The 19,255-nt window shown below is 40.6% G+C and overlaps 1 protein-coding gene and 1 non-coding gene across 2 annotated transcripts; both read left to right on the forward strand.

The window, feature by feature from the left end:
* LOC130459861 (zinc finger BED domain-containing protein RICESLEEPER 2-like) lies at positions 1–4,001 on the forward strand. Its single transcript, XM_056827482.1, has 3 exons — positions 1–493; positions 1,446–3,603; positions 3,708–4,001. Exon 2 carries the CDS (start codon positions 1,450–1,452, stop codon positions 3,301–3,303), a length of 1,854 nt encoding a protein of 617 aa, XP_056683460.1. The 5' UTR covers positions 1–493; positions 1,446–1,449; the 3' UTR covers positions 3,304–3,603; positions 3,708–4,001.
* Positions 4,002–13,840: 9,839 nt separating this feature from the next.
* Positions 13,841–13,947, forward strand: LOC130460166 (small nucleolar RNA R71). The gene has a single exon (XR_008920110.1). It is a non-coding gene; the product is annotated as a small nucleolar RNA R71 (small nucleolar RNA).
* The last annotated feature ends 5,308 nt before the right edge of the window (positions 13,948–19,255 follow it).

Genomic DNA, 19,255 nt, shown 5'->3' on the forward strand with positions numbered 1-19,255 from the left:
AAATCCGAATACCCGATCCGCATCCGATCCGATTTTTTTGGATATCCGATCCGAAATCGATTTCGGATCGGATATCCGATCCGTAATTATCGGATACGGATACGGATACGGATCTTATTTTTTCTGAAATCGGATATCCGATATCCGAAAAATTATCGGATATCGGATATCGGATATCCGATATCCGACCCAAGATCCGAAATTGTACTAAATCCAAGTTTTTATTTTTTAGTTTTCAAAATCAAAACAAATGTTGCCCTAAACTCAAACTCATATCTCTCTCAGACTCTCACGGCCTCACGCCGTTTCTCTCTCTCATCTGTGTCCTTTCCCAATCTCTCATCTAGATCTCTCGCCGGCAACGATCGATCTCTCACCGGAAGCCCACTCTCACCTCTCACTGGCCGCTCTCAACTCTCAAGCTCTCGTTTCACGGCAGCGTCTTATCGATCTCTCACCGACCATAAGCTCTACTTCTGTTGTAATTCACCGGGTAATACAATTTATCTTAGTTCTTTGCTTTCTATTTTTTTATGTGAATTTGCAAGGTTGTTGGGGTAATATAATACTGAATGCCTGATTTTTCGATTTTTGGTAATCTGCAAGCTCAGGTTTTGGGTTTTCTCCTTCTAATTATTTTTGCCTTGTTGCTTAGTTGTTCGACATTATAGTCAGATTAGTCACCGGAGTACTTAACAGTGTGCAGTGGAAAAATTATATTTTACAATTTTATGGACTATTAGATAGCTATATATTGAGTTCGTAATATAATATTGAATGCCTGAGTTTTATGTAAGATGTGTGCTTTGTGTCACCAATTTTGGAGTAGAATATTTACAGTATTTACAGTATGAAAGATGTGTGCTTTGTGTTACCAATTATGGAGTAGAATATAGCTAGAACCATACCAGATTACCAGCACCGCATCACGTTTAAAAGTTAACTACCTAAGCAGTGTTTAAATGAAACTATATAGTATACACGGAGTATGCCTAATTGCAATAATTAATAAAAACAAAACAATATTTATTAGTTGGATAATTATGATAGATCTTCCCATGTGACAAAATCTTCAAAATATTAAATTAATCTATACTTATATTATGAATTTTATGATTTGTAATTCTTTACCGACATTAATATACTTCAAGTACTCCATTTGATAATACCCAAGTTTCTTCATCAATAATAATTAATTTAACTCCAAAGCTTAAATTCGGATGGATACAAAGTTTGTGACTTTGCAATGTCATTGTTGTTTTAGTTTTTATGTGAAATAAAGAGTCTGGTAAGTGGTAACAGGGATAGAAATTTGACAAAAAAAGTTTTGAATTGCTTTGCTCCTCTGCTTACTTAATTAAAGAGAAATTACAAGATTAACAAAAAGTTTTGTATTGCTTTGCTCCTCCTCTGCTCAAGCCTTTCTAATTGAGATATTGTTGCAGATTAATGGATGAAACGACCGGTGAAAGTATTACCCCCACCGGTCCCTCGAGCGAGGACCCTGTTGTTTCAAGTGCTCCTTGTGAAGGAGGTCAAAATCAACAAGAGCAAGGGGCTGCTGCAGTACCAAAAGCTCCAGCCAAAAGGCCCGCAACTGAAACTGCCACTGATGCTCAAAATAAAGGTAAGAAAAAAAAATCTTGGCTCTGGGATCATTTTGAGTTGATCATAAAAAATGGAGAAGAAAGAGCTAAATGCGTGTATTGTCCAACTGATGTTTGTGGTAGCTCTAAAACAGGCACATCTGTTATGAAAAATCACCTTCTTAGATGTAAAGAATACCCTCCTAACATCGATAAATCACAAAGGCTTCTTTCTTTGCAAAGTGAACAAAGTCAACAGAGTATGGGAGATGGCAGTGTTGGTGAAAATGTAACTGGGGAAAAAAAAGGGAAATTAGAATTTTGGAAGTTTAAGCAAGAGGATACTCGGAAAGCTTTTGCAAAGATGATAATAATGGATGAAATGCCATTTAGAGTTGTTGAGCGTGAGGGTTTTCAACTTTTCATGTCAGTTTGTCAACCAAACTTCCTCATTCCCTCACGTTTCACAGTGGCTAGAGATTGTTATCGTGTATTTTTAGATAAGAAAAAGAAACTGAAAAGTTATTTGAGCAAGTGTTCTTCTCGTATTTGTCTCACTACTGATACTTGGTCATCTTCTCAAACTTTAACCTACATGTGTTTAACTGCCCATTTCATAGATCAAAATTGGAAATTGCATAAAAAGATTTTGAACTTTTGTCCAATTAGTGGTCATTCAGGTGAGGCAATTGGTAAAGCGGTTGAAAAGTGTCTTCTTGAGTGGGGAATTACTAAGGTACTTACCATTACAGTAGACAATGCAAGTTCAAATGATGTAGGTGTCCAATATTTGAGAAAGAGGTTGCAAAGATGGAAGGATGGGACTGTTTTGGATGGTAAATATGTTCATATGCGTTGTGCAGCCCATCTTCTTAATCTTACTGTGAAAGATGGTTTAAAAGATTGTGAGGATTCAATCAAAAAAATTCGTGGTGCTGTGAAGTTTGTTAGATCTTCTCCTGCAAGATTACAAAAGTTTAAAAATTGTGTAAACCAAGAGCAAATTGAGTCAAAACGTCAACTTTGTTTAGATGTCGAAACTAGGTGGAACTCCACTTATTTGATGTTGGATTATGCTATGGTTTTCCGAAAAGCTTTTGATTTGCTTGAAAATTCTGATGGTGGTAAATACGTTGCTGAGTTAACAAAACAAGCTGGTGTACCCGTTGATTATGATTGGGATCATGCTTCTTCTTTTCTCCCTTTTCTTAAGATTTTTTATGATGCTACTTTGAGGCTCTCTGGATCTTTGTATTCTACTTCTAACGAATATTTGCTAGAGCTTGTGGCAATAAGCAAAATGATAAAAAGAAAGTGTGAGAGTAGTAATAGTGGTGAGAGGTTAATGGCTTACAAAATGAAGAAAAAGCATGATAAGTATTGGGATAATGTGGATAACATTAATTTGATGTTATATATTGCTGTTGTGCTTGACCCTCGTCGTAAAATGTTCTATGTCAAGTGGGCTATAGATGATCAATATGATTTAGACAAGGCTTCGAAGTTGTATGGCATGGTCTCCGATGCTTTGACTTCTTTGTATGAACATTATGCTTCTTCTCAAACTCAAAATGTATCTGTTCCTTCGGAAGTAGTAGATTTGGCTTCTATGGATACGGATGTATACAATGAGCGTGATGTGGCAGACTATGAATTTGAGAAGCATGTTGGTGCACAAGTTGTTTTGGAAAAAAAACTGATTTGGATAAGTATTTAAAGGATGATAGAGAGCCTAATATCATTGGGAAGAGCTTTGATCCTTTAGGATGGTGGAAAAAAGCCGAGGAGAGGTATCCAATAGTTGCTCTTATGGCTAGGGATGTATTAGCTATTCCGGTTTCCACAGTCGCTTCAGAATCTGCATTTAGCACCGGGGGAAGGATACTTGATCAATTTCGTAGTTCTCTTTCATCACTTATGGCAGAAGCTTTAATATGCGGACAAGATTGGTTGCGTGTTGCAAATCGCCCACTTATTATCGAAGAATGTATTGCTGAAATGGAAAAGATTGAGGAGGGTAATATATATTTCTATGTTACTCTTTATTTATATTATAAATTTCTGCTCCTTTTGTGTACTTTTAGTAGTAAAATACTAACATAATGTTTATTTTTTTTGTAGAATTGTCCTCATTGGTGGAGCAACCATCGGTTTCCGTCGTTGATGATTATTTCTAATTATTAAATTTCACTTGTTTTTTATATTTAATGTAGTTGAAGACTTTTGTAAACGATTAAGCGTTGTTGTTGAAGACTTGTAATTTTGTTTTAAGACTATTAAGTATTATGTGTTGCTTTCTGTTGGGATGGGTTTGCATACCTTAGTTGCTGACTTGTTGGCAGCACTGTGTTTTTAAAGATTGGGATGAAACAAATCCTTCCTGATTTATGATATTGTTTATAGGTATTATTTAAATTGTGAGCAAGACTGCAGAAGCTTATTTCTTAAATATTTTTTGTAGAAAATAATTTAAAATGATACAGGATAAAAAAAAATGACAGGAGCATTCCGGATATTTGATATCCGGATTATCCGATCCGAAAAATTCGGATATTCGAATATCGGATATCCGAAATTTTCGGATCGGATACGGATAACAAATTTCCAAATATTCGGATACGGATATCCGATCCGAATGTTGATTTCGGATCGGATATCCGATCCGTGCTCAGCCCTAATAATAAGCTAAGAAAATAAACTCAAGGTTCAAAACTAAAAATAAAAGGTGTTCTCTAAAAACAATTAAGGCTTGCTTATATAGTTTGCCCAAAATAAAGCCCAAAAAACGGAAATAAAACTCGCGCATAAGTGCTGGGGGTTGGCGTCGCCCGATCGGGCGTCGCTTCGCCCGATCGGGCGATCCACTCGATAGTCGGCCCGATCGGTCCAAAATCCGCCCGATCGGGCGGTTTGTGAACTCTCCATACAGCCTCCAGATTGACCGCCCGATCCGGATCGGGCGAGATGCGCCCGATCGGGCGCGCGTTAATGATTCCATATTGCTTATAAATCCGCCCGATGGTTGCATTTCGCCCACAGCTTCCAGGGCAATTTGCAATCTTCAATGTAGCTCGCCCATATCACTGAGTCTAACTCCCGGGGCTCAACCATAAGCATCCAAGGCTCCCGAAAGTCGACGATGGAGGTCCCGAACTTCTCGGACTCATATAGTGGCCTAGATCAACAATGAAACGGGTCTAAAACGACCAATTTCTCATAATCAAACCTGAAACTCAAGGCACACTCAATAACACACATTAGTACTAGAAACGGCTCTTAAGAGCACGTTTGACACATAAAAGCGCTAAGGGACGGGGGTAAAAATACTATATAAAACATGCATATCAAACCTCCCCAAGCTAGATCCTTGCTTGTCCCTAAGCAAGGAAATCATCGATGAACACAAAACCAACTTCACCCCCGACATAATTCAAAATGAAAAACATAATTCGAGGCAAAATCCAACAAGCATGCATCAATGTTAACCAATCAAATTCATTCAACCGCCAATCCACCTCAACAATCGTCACGCAAAGCGAACCACAAGTATACAATGGAATTCAAGACTAGTGCTCACACACTCGTCACTCATTTATGTGGCGGATAAAAAATGTACCCGTTCGCTCCCCTCCCAACATATATGTGTACAATGCCCTCCCAAACTCACAACACTCGTGTGTCTAGAAAAACATGCACTCAACCTAGTAGTCGACTCGGAATGTGTCATGTCATAACTTGCATTGATAAACAACTACTTTCACATTAATATGACTCTATGCACAAAGGTCGGAAGGTCTTCAAAGCTTGTAATGATAGGCTTAGGTAGAGGTGCGGTAAATTTGGGTAAAACGTGAGCTTAAAGCCTTGGCTTTGGGGAGCATAAATCCTAGCAAAACCATGGTCAACCACAAATGATGACCACAACCACAACTTCCCACTCAACACATGATGAAACAACAAACAAACCACACTATACTTTCTTGCCTTTCTTTCACAATTAAAATCAATCACTCATAAAGATAAGAAATTACAATACTTGAGTGAAACAATGCTTTGAATTTTCTTGAGAATAACGATTTTTCCTTCTTATTTTTTTTCTTGCTCAATCACTTTTTTTTTTCTTTTTTTCTTTTTTGGAACCTTCACACGATTTTTTTATTCTCCTCATCTCATTCATATTTCATTTCATTTTTTTCAACAACAATCATGATAAGAAGAACTTCCCTTTTTAATACTCAATATGCTCAAAATGTACCACACTACAACTCCCTCACCTCACTACTATTAGCTCCCCCAAGCTAGGCTTGAGACTAGTAACCAATGGGGAATTTACGGGCTTGTAATGTGGTTAGTCACCGAATAAATGGCACAAGCACAACATGGGTAGAAAAAGAGGGAACAAACGTATCTAATTTCATCTGAAGGCTACCTAAATAGAAAAATGCCTTCGTCCTCCACAATGTGCATGTATATGAGTCATAAAACATTACTAATAGTTGCAAACCAATACTCAAAATCAATGGCACACCAGGAAGCTATCACACATCCTAACCAAGTCAACTAGTCAAGCACCAAGTCCACAAGTAGTTAGTCGGAGTTGACTCATGTTTAGGCATCAAAACAATCGAACATCAAATCATGGCTAACACATTTACATTGCCCATCATCAAACACCAAGAATCAAAACAATTTTCAATCAAAGGGGCACAGGGAAGCATGATTTTGCATTCATCGGAACGTATTTTTGTATTTTTTTTTTTAAAGCAATAAACTAATCTAGAAAGCATTAAACACACCAAAATAAAGAAATGCGAAAAGAAAAGAAAAACATACCTACAATGTACAAGTAATGTGAAACCCCCCCCCAAACCAAATCAGACAATGTCCTCATTGGCTCAAGGGTATCGAACCAACTCGATCTCATCTCCATCATTGACGGCCATTGCCGCCATCATCATCATCACCATCATCTCGGCCACCATGCCCACTAGGACTCGCTCCCCACCCTCCGTACTGGGTGGGTGTGAAGGTGCCCATAGAACCCGGAGCTCCATATCCCTCCGCGGGATAGGTATACCAGGTAGGGTGCTCTTAATCTGGGGCAATATAGCCCTGCCTGGCAAACTGATCATAAAATGGGAACATGGTCCTCTGGTGATCAGTTGCGAACTCCCGGAACCCGAGCTCAAGTCTGCTCAACCTCTCATCAATGGACCCTTGCTCCTCATGAACTACCGGGCCACTCTGGGGCCTCCCCGTGTCTCGACGCCCCCTCCTGAAGTAGGTGCGAGGCTCTGGCTGGTACTGATGGGGCTCTGGCTGAGGGTCAGGCTGAGGCTGGGGGTCAGGCTGAGGCTCTTGCTCAAATCCAACAAATAGATAATGAGCCTGACCGGGTCTGAAACTAGTGCGGCCCTGAGGGTCAGGCAAGGTGAAAAGCCTGTTTCCCTCGAACATCCAGTACATGGCTCCCGGCCTAAATAACCCATGCTCCTCCTGTAGCCTACGGAGTCCAGCAAAATAAGCCAAATCAAGCAAGTTGCTACCCAGAACTGGAATCTGGTTAGCCTCAGTAAAGTTGGCCGTGGCCATGGCTATGTGGGTGATCAACCCACCAATGGTAATTTTGGTAGTATGTGTGGAGGTGGCTATGGAGTAAAATTGAGAGGCCATGTGATGTGCAAGGTTCATTTTGTAGCTCTCCTCTCCTTCGGAAACGTAGCCACCTAGGATCTCTAGCTCCGTACTCCTAATGTTCTGGGTCTCATCCCTACCAAAGATTGTAAATCCTAGGAACCTGTAAAAGACAATGGGTACCGGGTGTTGTATCTTGGAAGCATGCAAATGTTGAATACTCCCGGGATTATCATTGCCCGTAAGCTTTCCCCACATGGCGCAGTTGTTATGGGTCTCCTTAGGTTTCCTACTATATGTGGTAGATAATCCAAAAATCCTACCAAAATCAGATAAGCTCATGGTGTAGGTTCTATTCATCACACGAAATTGAACCGATGACACGGTTCGATAGCCATCCCTACGCACATTAAAACTACTCAAGAATTCTAGAGTCAACCGTCTAAATGTGAGACGGAGCATACTATACATGTTACTCATACCAACACCAACAAAAACACGTTTTACATCACGCTCAATTCCCATTTCATGCAAGGATTTTTGACATATAAAGCGAGTAGGGATTACCTCCCTCAATTTGAGGTGCATGAATCGTGCTCGTTGCTCCTCCGTAATAAAGATGACATCCGGAAAATCCGTGTCGGGCTCGAATTGCGGTGGTGGAGGTGGTGGTGTCGATCCCCGGGCTCGGCTTGTGGAAGCCTCATGTTGATTTCTTGGTACCCTCGTGCATTTTCTTTGTGGTCTATTTGCCATTGATGAAAAATCTGAATTTTTGAGTTTTTTGAGCTTTTTGGGTGAATTTGGGGATTTTGTGGGGATGAGAGAAAACTTAAATCGGTTAGGTGTAGGTTGTAGAGGATGATGAGAGGATGATTTTGATGAAAGAATTGTTGAATTTGGTGGAGATTTGAGGGAGATATGGTGGTTTGAAGTTTTTGGAAGTTGGGGTTTAATGGAGGAAGTGAGAGAAATTTAGGTTGAAGATGAAGAGGAAGTGAAGAAAGAAAGGGTGGAATCGTTGGTTTATTGCTGAAATCGCGTCGCGCCCGATCGGGCGACATTTCGCCCGATCGGGCGGAATGCGATCCTTTTCTTTTCATCCGTGCGCGCCCGATCGGGCGCACCTCGCCCGATCCGGATCGGGCGATTTGCGAATGCTCATTTTCTTGACTTTTTCCTGCCCAGAATCATCATTGACTTTTCCTCGAAAATTTCATCAACCGCCCGATCGGGCAAAATAATTTTGCCCGATCGGGCCTTCCACTCGTCTTCTGCGCTCGATCGGGCAAACAAACGCCCGACTCGGGCGTTCCACTCGCCAAACTTCCCGATCGGGCGAAATAATTTCGCCCGATCGAGCATTCCACTCGCCGGACAGCCCGATCGGGCATGCTTCGCCCGATCGAGCGGAAATAAACTGCAAGAAACTCATCCGTGCGCGCCCGATCGGGCGCACCTCGCCCGATACGGATCGGGCGGTTTGCAGCGTGCTTGGCCTTGTGCGTAATTTCACTTTCTCGAACTTGGAGATTTAGGCCTGCACACTATTAAACACCCAAACAGCGTAATGCTCTCTTCTCGCCTCACTAACACCAAAAACAATACTTAAACACACTTAGGTATGGAAATACTAACTAAACACACAAAAATAGAATGAAAAAAAAAAATCAAACTTATACTACTTAAAGCGATAAAATACGGGTTGCCTCCCGCAAAGCGCTGGTTTATTTCTAGGTCCCGCTCGACCTTGTTACCTTGAATATGCAGTTTATGAGGCGGAGGGATTGAGGTGATGGACCTCAACCACTCCTACAGTAGCCCCATCATGGTACAACTTCAGACGTTGCCCGTTGACCTTGAATCGTTCACCATTCTCATTCTCTACTTCAACAGACCCAAACTTGCTTACCATAGTCACAGTGAACGGCCCAGACCACCTAGACTTAAGTTTTCCAGGAAATAACTTAAGCCTAGAGTTAAAAAGTAGAACCTTGTCGCCCACCGCGAACTCTCTATGCAAAATGTGATTGTCGTGCCACTTCTTGGTCTTTTCCTTGTAAATTCGGGCACTATCATAGGCTTGTAGTCGGAATTCATCGAGCTCACCCAATTGAAGTAACCGCTTCTCACCGGCTAGCTTTGCATCCATGTTGAGCTGTTTGATTGCCCAATAAGCCTTGTACTCCATTTCTACTGGTAAGTGACACGCCTTGCCATACACCAACCGATACGGGGAGGTACCAATAGGTGTCTTAAAGGCGGTTCTGTATGCCCATAGAGTATCATCTAGCTTATCGCTCCAATCCTTCCTAGACTTTGCCACCACTTTCTCAAGGATAGATTTTATCTCTCGGTTGGAGACCTCAACTTGACCACTCGTCTGAGGGTGGTAGGCTAGTCCAGTGCGGTGATAAACTCCATACTTGCGCAGGAGCGCATCCAGATGCTTCTCATGGAAGTGTGACCCTCCATCACTGATCAAAGCGCGCGGAACCCCAAATCTAGGAAAAATTATCTTCTTGAACAGGGAGATGACTGTCTTAGCATCGTTAGTAGGTGAGGCAACGGCTTCCACCCACTTTGACACATAATCTACAGCAACAAGGATATACAAGTTACCCTTGGACGATGGGAATGGTCCCATATAATCAATTCCCCACACATCGAAAATCTCAACCTCAAGGATCCCGTTCTGTGGCATCTCATACCTCCTCGAAATAGTGCCGGCCCTCTGGCACGCATCACAAGCCATAATAAAAGCCTGTGCATCCTTGAACATAGTAGGCCAGTAAAAACCACATTGTGACAGCTTAGCGTTTGTTTTAGACGGTCCATGGTGACCACCATAAGGTGAAGAATGACACCTACTGATAACACCTTGAACTTCCCATTCTGGAATACAACGCTTGTATAACCCTTCAGCAGTCTCACGAAACAAATAAGGGTCGTCCCAAAAGTAGAACCGGACATCATGTAGGAATTTCTTCTTCTGTTGATATGAAAGATCGGCCGGAAGAATTCTACCTACAATGTAGTTAGCAAAATCTGCGAACCATGGTGACTGACTGGCAAGTGCAAGTAAATGATCATCCGGAAATGAATCATCAATCGGTGTAGATCCCTTACCATCGTCATACCTCAATCTAGACAAGTGATCTGTAACCACATTCTCAGCCCCTTTCTTGTCGCGGATCTCTAGATCGAACTCTTGTAGCAGTAGTATCCATCGAATAAGCCTAGGCTTGGCTTCCTTCTTAGAGAGCAGATACTTAAGGGTCGCATGGTCAGTATAGACTATCACCTTGGATCCAATCAGATAGGTGCGGAATTTATCCAAGGCATAGACTATAGCTAGAAGCTCCTTCTCAGTAGTTGCATAATTAACTTGAGCTTCATCCAAGGTCTTACTTGCATAATAGATGGCATGTAAAACCTTCTCCTTTCTCTGACCCAGCACTGCCCCAACTGCATAATCACTTGCATCACACATTATCTCAAACGGAATATCCCATTTGGGAGAACGGATGATGGGAGCCGAAATCAGTGCCTGTTTAATCCTGTCAAAGGCTTCAAGACAAGCATCAGTAAACACAAACGGGGCATCCTTGAGGAGGAGCTGGGTAAGTGGTTTAACAATTTTAGAGAAATCCTTGATAAAGCGGCGATAAAACCCCGCATGACCAAGAAAACTTCTAACACCCTTCACATTAACTAGAGGGGGTAATTGTTCAATCACTTGGACCTTAGCTCGATCCACCTAAATGCCCTTATCAGATATCAAATGTCCCAAAACCACCCCTTCAGTAACCATGAAATGACACTTTTCCTAGTTCAAGACTAAATTGCACTCTTCACATCTTTTCAAAACTTTAGTCAGATTTAGCATGCAAGAATCAAAAGAAGTACCATAGACGCTAAAATCATCCATAAACACTTCCATGATAGACTCAATAAAATCAGAAAAGATACTCATCATGCAACGTTGGAAAGTAGCAGGTGCATTACACAGACCAAAAGGCATCCTACGATATGCAAAGGTACCATAGGGGCAGGTGAAGGTGGTCTTTTCCTGGTCGTCTGGATGTATGGGAATTTGAAAGAAACCAGAATAACCATCCAGATAACAGAAAAACTTGTGACAGGCTAGCCTTTCTAACATTTGATCAATGAAGGGAAGGGGAAAATGGTCCTTTTTAGTAGCAACATTAAAACGCCTATAATCAATGCACATGCGCCAACCTGTGACTACCCTAGTTGGTATCAACTCATTTTTTTCATTTCACACCACAGTTGTCCCCCCCTTTCTTAGGCACTACCTGAACGGGACTCACCCACTTAGAATCAGACACAGCATACACTATACCCGCATCAAGCAATTTCATAACTTCAGCTTTTACAACATCTTGCATGACAGGTTCAAACGACCCTGGGGTTGAATGCATTGTTTATGATTTTCATCTAGATGTATCCTATGCATACAAAAGTCAGGGCTAATACCCTTTAAATCATCAATACTGTACCCAATGGCCTTTTTGTGCCTTTTCAACACAATAAGAAGTTGGGATAACTGGTCTGCATCAAGTGCAGTACTGACGATCACAGGGCAAAGTTGTTCATTATCTAAAAACGCATACTTAAGGTTAGCAGGAAGAGGCTTAAGTTCGGGTTTCTTTACCTCTTTAACAGAACAAACCGGCCGAACTAACCTCTTCAATTTGGTGCTCTCCGGCTCAGATTCTCCACCATTAAGAGCCAACTCCAGAGCATCCACTTCAGCACTCCAAGAACTGCTATCACCTGCAGAAGACTCACAACGAAGCACTGCCTCCAAAGGGTCTCTTTCGAGAACTTGGGAGACGTTATCACGAGTAATAAAATCGACTACATCTATGCGATAGCATTGTTCCTCCTCTAGCATGGGACTTTTTAAGGCACTATTCAGATTAAAAGTCACCTTATCATCCCCAACAGACAATGTCAATTTCCCACTTTTAACATCAATTACCGCCCCCGCCGTGTGAAGGAAGGGTCTACCTAAGATTATGGGAATTTGAGAATCCTCCTGCATGTCTAATACTACAAAGTCCACAGGTATATAGAGTTTACCTACTCTAACAGGGACGTCCTCTAAAACACCTAAGGGGTATTTGACAGAACGGTCGGCCATTTGTAGAGTGATATTGGTAACCTTAAGCTCACCCATATTCAGTTTAGTACAGACAGACAAAGGCATGACAGACACACTAGCACCTAGATCACATAAAGCTTTATCAATAAATACGGTGCCAATGTTACATGGGATGGAAAAACTCCCGGGGTCCTTAAGTTTAGGTGGAGACTTGTTTTGCAAATAAGCACTACATTCCTCAGTGAAAGCTACAGTCTCTACCTCACAAAAAGCACGTTTTCTGGTCAAAATATCTTTCATGAATTTAGCATAAGCAGGAACTTGTAAAATTAATTCAGTAAAAGGAACCGTTACCTGCAAATTTTTGACCACTTACAAGAATCTGCCAAACTGCTTGTCTAGCTTATTCTTGAGTTGTCGGTTTGGGAAGGGGAGTGCAATAGGTGGTACTTGTATATCCGCCCCCTTCTTAACCGCAGTTGTAGCCTCATTCTCGTTGACTACCTTTTCAGCTTCCTTTTCACCCATAACTATCTTCGGGATTTCCTCACTGACCAGATCACTAGCAGACACCCCGGAATCAACCTCAACCGGCATAGAAGGACCATCATAATCCCTACCACTCCTCAATGTAATTGCATTAGCAGTCTCCCTATTTTCGGGCTGTGAAGGAAGTTGGCCTGGTGGCCTCCCTGCAATAGTAGTAGCCATCTGTGCCAACTGTGTATCAATGATCTTGTTATGAGTAGTAAGAGCATCGATTTTTGCATCCTTTTCATTTAGAGATTTTTGCATTTGTAGCATCATGTTTCTCATCTCTACTAGCATAGGGTCAGGCTGTGTGGCTTGAGGTTGTGGTTGTGGGGGTGATGTGTGTTGTCTAGAGAACCCAGGTGGCCCACTAGACTGTTGGTTGTAGTTGTTTCGGGGTTGGTAAGATTGTTGGTGTGGGGGTTGATATGGTTGTGGTGGTGGATGTTGAACTTGGTGAGGGTTTTGGATATTGTTGCTCCTGTAGGAAAGCAGAGGGTTATTTTTGTAGCCCTCATTGTAAGAGTTGGAGAATGGGTTGTTTTGTTTGTAGGATTGAAATGCATTACATTGTTCAATAGAGCTTCTACATTCCTGTGCATAATGACCAGACATTCCACAACTTTCACAAATAGTAGTAGGTTGGGCACTCATAGCAGCTACACTAACAGGTTGGGCAGATTGAGCATTGGCCGCTTGCATATTATCGAACTTATAATGTAAAGCAGTCAATTGGGCAGTTAATTGTTCAATAGAATTTAAATCATGCTTACCACCCCTGTTAGATAGACCTCTAGGATTTCCATACTGGGCATTGTGAATGGCTATCTCCTCAATCACCTCCATAGCTCTAGGCACCTCAAGTTGCATGAACCTCCCACTGGCAGCTGAATCCAACAAACATCTAGACTCATTGCCCAGACCATTATAAAACTGCTGAATCAAGAACCAATCTTCCAAACCATGGTGCGGGCATTCTCTTTGCAAATCCTTGAATCTCTCCCAAACCTCGAACAAACTCTCATCCGCTTGTTGTGAGATACCTAATATCTGACCCCTCAGACGAGCCGTTTTCTCAGGTAGAAAATATTTAACATAAAAAGCAAGAGCCAAGGATTCCCAATTATTGATTTTCAAAGCCGCCCGATTCAACCCATTAATCCACAGTTTAGCTTTCCCACTCAAAGAGAACGGGAAAAGTATCTCCATAGTCTGATCCGGAGTCAATCCCTTTTGCTTGATGGTGGAGCAATATTGGATAAAGGACTGAATGTGAAGATTCGGATCTTCACCTGGTTCCCCACCGTACTGGCGTCTCTCGATCATGTTAATCAATGCAGGCTCAATCTTGAAGGTCTCAGCTGCAATAGAAGGCATGATCGCCTTTGGTAGCACGGACAGACTTGGCTTAGAATAGTCCGTAAGCCGTGGGGTAGGTGGCGGTATCAGATTTTCGTCACCCATCTTTATCTCTGAAACTGAACCTGTATCTGAAGGAAAAAGATCGCCAATATTATGATCAGAATCAGAGTAATTCCCACACTGTGCAATGAAAGTTCTTCGTCTACGAAAGGTTCTTTCGGGCTCAGGATCGAATGGAGTAAGATTACTAGTACCTACGGTCCTAGGCATAGACAAAGACTACAAAACAATGTGAGATCCGGTCTCAAGGAACGTGAGTTCCTTGAGTAGTAACAAACAATAATCTAGGATAAGCAATCAACAACAGAAAATAAAACCGTCTCCCCGGCAACGGCGCCAAAATTTGACAGGCTAAATCGCACTCCTATCAAAGATAAACCTAACGTTCACCAACTAAAAATATAGCAAGGGAAGCAGGGATCGTATCCACAGGGAAACAGTGTTCTTTCTACTATTAAAAGACTAATCTAGACTATTGGTAACAAGAATTGATTGGTTTGTATATTAAACTAAAGCAAATAATCAAATCGGAAGATAAAAATATTAAAGGAATCTAGGGCAGCGGTTCACCATAAATGCAGACCAGGATTGGACAACGGACAATAACAATCAATTAACAATCATAACTAGGAAAACATGCATCTCTCGAATCTTATGAATTCCTTAGGATAGAACAACTAGCGGGCTCTCGCTACGTACTAGAAATAATTCCTATCTAATAGCCACAAACCAAAAACATCAGATTTATACCTCTCGGCGCATAATCTAAGGTTAATCAAACTCAAATCAAAATAGTCCGGCCGAACAGAATTGACGAGCAATAATAATAAGCTATAGAAATTATAATCAATCAATCAATTAATCAAGTCCACATATAATCCCAATCATGCATTCATGGATCCCCTAAACCCTAGAAATTAAACTACTCACTCATGATAATAAATAACAAAGCAATTAACATAATAGAAAACATGATCAAGCAATAAGATAAATTAAAGCAAGAAGCAATACCTAATTGAAGAACAATGAATAATGAAAGCTTGAATTTTTGATTGAAAATAAAACTAAGTATTGGAACAAATTTGAGAGAATAATAAGCTAAGAAAATAAACTCAAGGTTCAAAACTAAAAATAAAAGGTGTTCTCTAAAAACAATTAAGGCTTGCTTATATAGTTTGCCCAAAATAAAGCCCAAAAAACGGAAATAAAACTCGCGCATAAGTGCTGGGGGTTGGCGTCGCCCGATCGGGTGTCGCTTCTCCCGATCGGGCGATCCACTCGATAGTCGGCCCGATCGGGCCAAAATCCGCCCGATCGGGCGGTTTGTGAACTCTCCATACAGCCTCCAGATTGACCGCCCGATCCGGATCGGGCGAGATGCGCCCGATCGGGCGCGCGTTAATGATTCCATATTGCTTATAAATCCGCCCGATGGTTGCATTTCGCCCACAGCTTCCAGGGCGATTTGCAATCTTCAATGTAGCTCGCCCATATCACTGAGTCTAACTCCCGGGGCTCAACCATAAGCATCCAAGGCTCCCGAAAGTCAACGATGGAGGTCCCGAACTTCTCGGACTCATATAGTGGCCTAGATCAACAATGAAACGGGTCTAAAACGACCAATTTCTCATAATCAAACCTGAAACTCAAGGCACACTCAATAACACACATTAGTACTAGAAACGGCTCCTAAGAGCACGTTTGACACATAAAAGCACTAAGGGACGGGGGTAAAAATACTATATAAAACATGCATATCAGTCCACGAGTGATCATTAAAGTAAGATTGGGAAGTACAAGGAGACATTGCAGGTGGCTAGCCTTGGGTCCGTGTTAGAGATATAATGTGATGGAAGTAAACAAACCCCCCCCCCCCTTCCCCCTATGTTTTGAGGGTCTTGTGGAGGGGTGGAAGCTTTGGTGTAGGCATGTCAATACTTAATATGCTTGCCACATCCAGATGGGAGAAGTCGTGCGGGCCGTATCTTCCTTAAGAGGCGCCCCGTCGTGTTTTTCGACCCCCTCACAAAATCAGCAAAAGGTTTGCGTCTAAAAACAAGCAAATCAACCACATTAAGCAACCTCCCCAAGCAAACCTCCCCCACTAAAATACAAAAGTACAAACGTGCCAACCAAGACGCACCTTAAAAGGACGGCGTCATCGTCCTTTTTTGGCAGTATCTGCTGGCGCCATGCGCTAGCTCAGCATCAGCGCCAGCGCCAGGCGTTGGCCTGGCGCCAGGCGCCAGCTCAGCATCAGCATTAGGTGTTGGCCTGACGCCAAGCGTCGGCCTTTTATCGTTTTTTTCAGCCACATTTCTATACAAACTCTCATTTTTCGAAGCTTTTGGGGGCAGAAAATCAAATACGAACACAACATCGTAATGCCAAAATAATTCTACACTTACAAATCCTCTAAAAATTCTCAAAGTTCCAAAAATACAAGTTATAATACTACCTTGCAATTGGGAAATCACCTTGGAGAAATCAATCTAGCCTACTTAGGTAATCCGAGCCCCTTCTAATCTACTATTTGGCTAATTTCTAAAAGCCAAGGATGTTCATATGATGTTCATACTCATTTGGACTAGGCTATGTGACAGAAGGGGTAATATTTGAGGGGATTTCATACTTGAAACCCCCCTCAAATGATCTTCCAAACCCCATTTCAAGTTCAAGATTCAATCTTTATGCTTTATTTTCAAAAAAATTTGATTAGTAAGTTGAGGATTTCATTTTTGAAAGTGTTCCTTACAACAATCATCATTCAAATCTTCAAAACGCTTCAATATTTAAACAAGTTCTATGATATTTAAAGAAGTGCAATCCCTTCTTTAAGTTAGAACACATGAATAATTTAACTTCATGTACAAATTCCATTTCCAAAGTTCAAATATTCAATGATGTTTAAATGAGATCAACTTCTCTTTAAACTAGAATAAAATACAAGTATGGAGTTTTCCAAAGGTGGGGTCTTTACATAAAGTCTTGGCCTTTGAGAATAAAAGCCTCCTAATCTCTATATTCAAGTTCAAGTTCAATATTCAAGTTCCATTTCAATATTCAATATACAAAATCGATGATACTTTTTAATGAGCACTCATTTTAAAGTGAGATTATTTTTACACGATTGGATTTGATGGGATCCCAAATCACTTTTGAGCAAATGTTCCTCAATCACATTTTCAATATTCAAGTTATTCAATTTCTATTATACAAGTTCAATGTTTTATTGCTTATTTATTGCTTATTTTAATTCTGCACCTTTAAATATTGCACCTTTTAATTCCACACTTATTACTTATGAAACTTTACTTGCCTAATCCTTCTAGGAAATGTGGTTTCCACCTAGTCCTTTTTAATTTCTAGGTGCGGTGTATATTTACTAATTCAACACTTTATATTTCTATTGTGATGATGCTTTACCTGTTTATTGCTTCATTACCTTACATGATAAATCAATAAATTACAAGTTCTAATCACGCTTAAGAAAGATAATTTTTGGACAAACCGGTCTAGGTTCCTTAAATTTTACTTAAATCAAAGTGATCACAATACAAACTTAGCAAATTCGATGTTCCAATCAAGCATGCTCACCCGCCTTAATTTTAGGGTCATGTTAGGATTTTATTCCGAAAAGGATGCTTGTATTATATGAACCAATTTCAAATTTTACTCAAATAATTAAGTGTCTCGTTTCCTTACCCGAGTTTCAATCGGTTTCGAATTCCAAATGCCTTATCCCGATTCATACTAGGTCTTTTCAAATCGAACCCTAAAACTTGTTTGGTGGCGACTCCATCAATGTTCAAAATTCTAAAAGTCGTAGGGGTATTTTACGCACTTTCCTATATTTTGATCTTTGATTTTCTATGTTCAAAATTCAATTACATCACTTGAGTGAACCTAGAATTCGGCTCACCTTTTAGGGGTGGGATTGAGACGATCAAGTCAAATATAGTTGATCACACACTTGACAAATTGGACAAGTTAGGGACCTTGGTGAGTCTTAAACAAGATTCATCAAGCTCTCATAACTTACATACAAAGTTCAACGTACAAGCTATACGAAATACGAAAATACCACTACAAAAAAACCCTTTCACACTACAAGGGGAAGAGCTTCAACTAACCAAAATAGAAGTGAGACTGAAGCTTCTGGGAGCATGGGAAGGGGAAGAGGAAGAGGGAGTGGTCGAGGCTCTACTCAGGTACGTTGTCTTCATTTTAAGTTAATTTTACATTCAACAATATCAACTAAGACACTAACTTAACTTGTTTATTTTCCGATGATTCTAGCTGGAGTTAGTGTGTTTATCGCAGAAGATATATGGAACTCCAATGACCAATGTAAGCTTCTCATTAATGCTAAAAAATAATTATGCTCTGGTATGTTTTGTTTCCATCTCACATTTGTGTTTTTTGTGCAAACAAGTGGTAGAAGAGGCAGGAGAAGGGCTATGACCACTCTATCTAGCCAAGCTTGATCAAGATGCTTATGTTATTCCCATTAATTAGTTGTAATTGAACTTATTTACGTAATAGACTTAGTTATTTAATGGACTTGGTTATGTAATAGACTTAAGTTATGTAATATACTTAATTAGTTTATCTCAACAAACCTCTAAAAGTTCATGCTTTGTTGGTGTGTAATCTAATAGCTAACACCTCAGTAGTTTGTGTATTTTGGGGTTGTTGATTTATGTTGTGGTTTATGAATCCTTTTTGGAGCACATATGTTATTTGTTTTTTGTACAACTAATGTGCAATTTAGGGCCCAAATTGGGCATATGGTGATGCAAGAAAGACACATTTGCACACTAAAAACTTGTGCTTTATTAGATTCACTTAAGAACCTATGTTTTTGTTTAGTTTCATGCTCTACACACATTTTTTGCACAGTAAATTTTTTTCTTCATTAGGTTTAGTCAATGTATCAACTTGATGCAAA

This window comes from Spinacia oleracea, chromosome 4 (assembly GCF_020520425.1).
Source record: "Spinacia oleracea cultivar Varoflay chromosome 4, BTI_SOV_V1, whole genome shotgun sequence".
In the NCBI taxonomy this organism is placed as follows: Eukaryota; Viridiplantae; Streptophyta; class Magnoliopsida; order Caryophyllales; family Amaranthaceae; genus Spinacia; species Spinacia oleracea.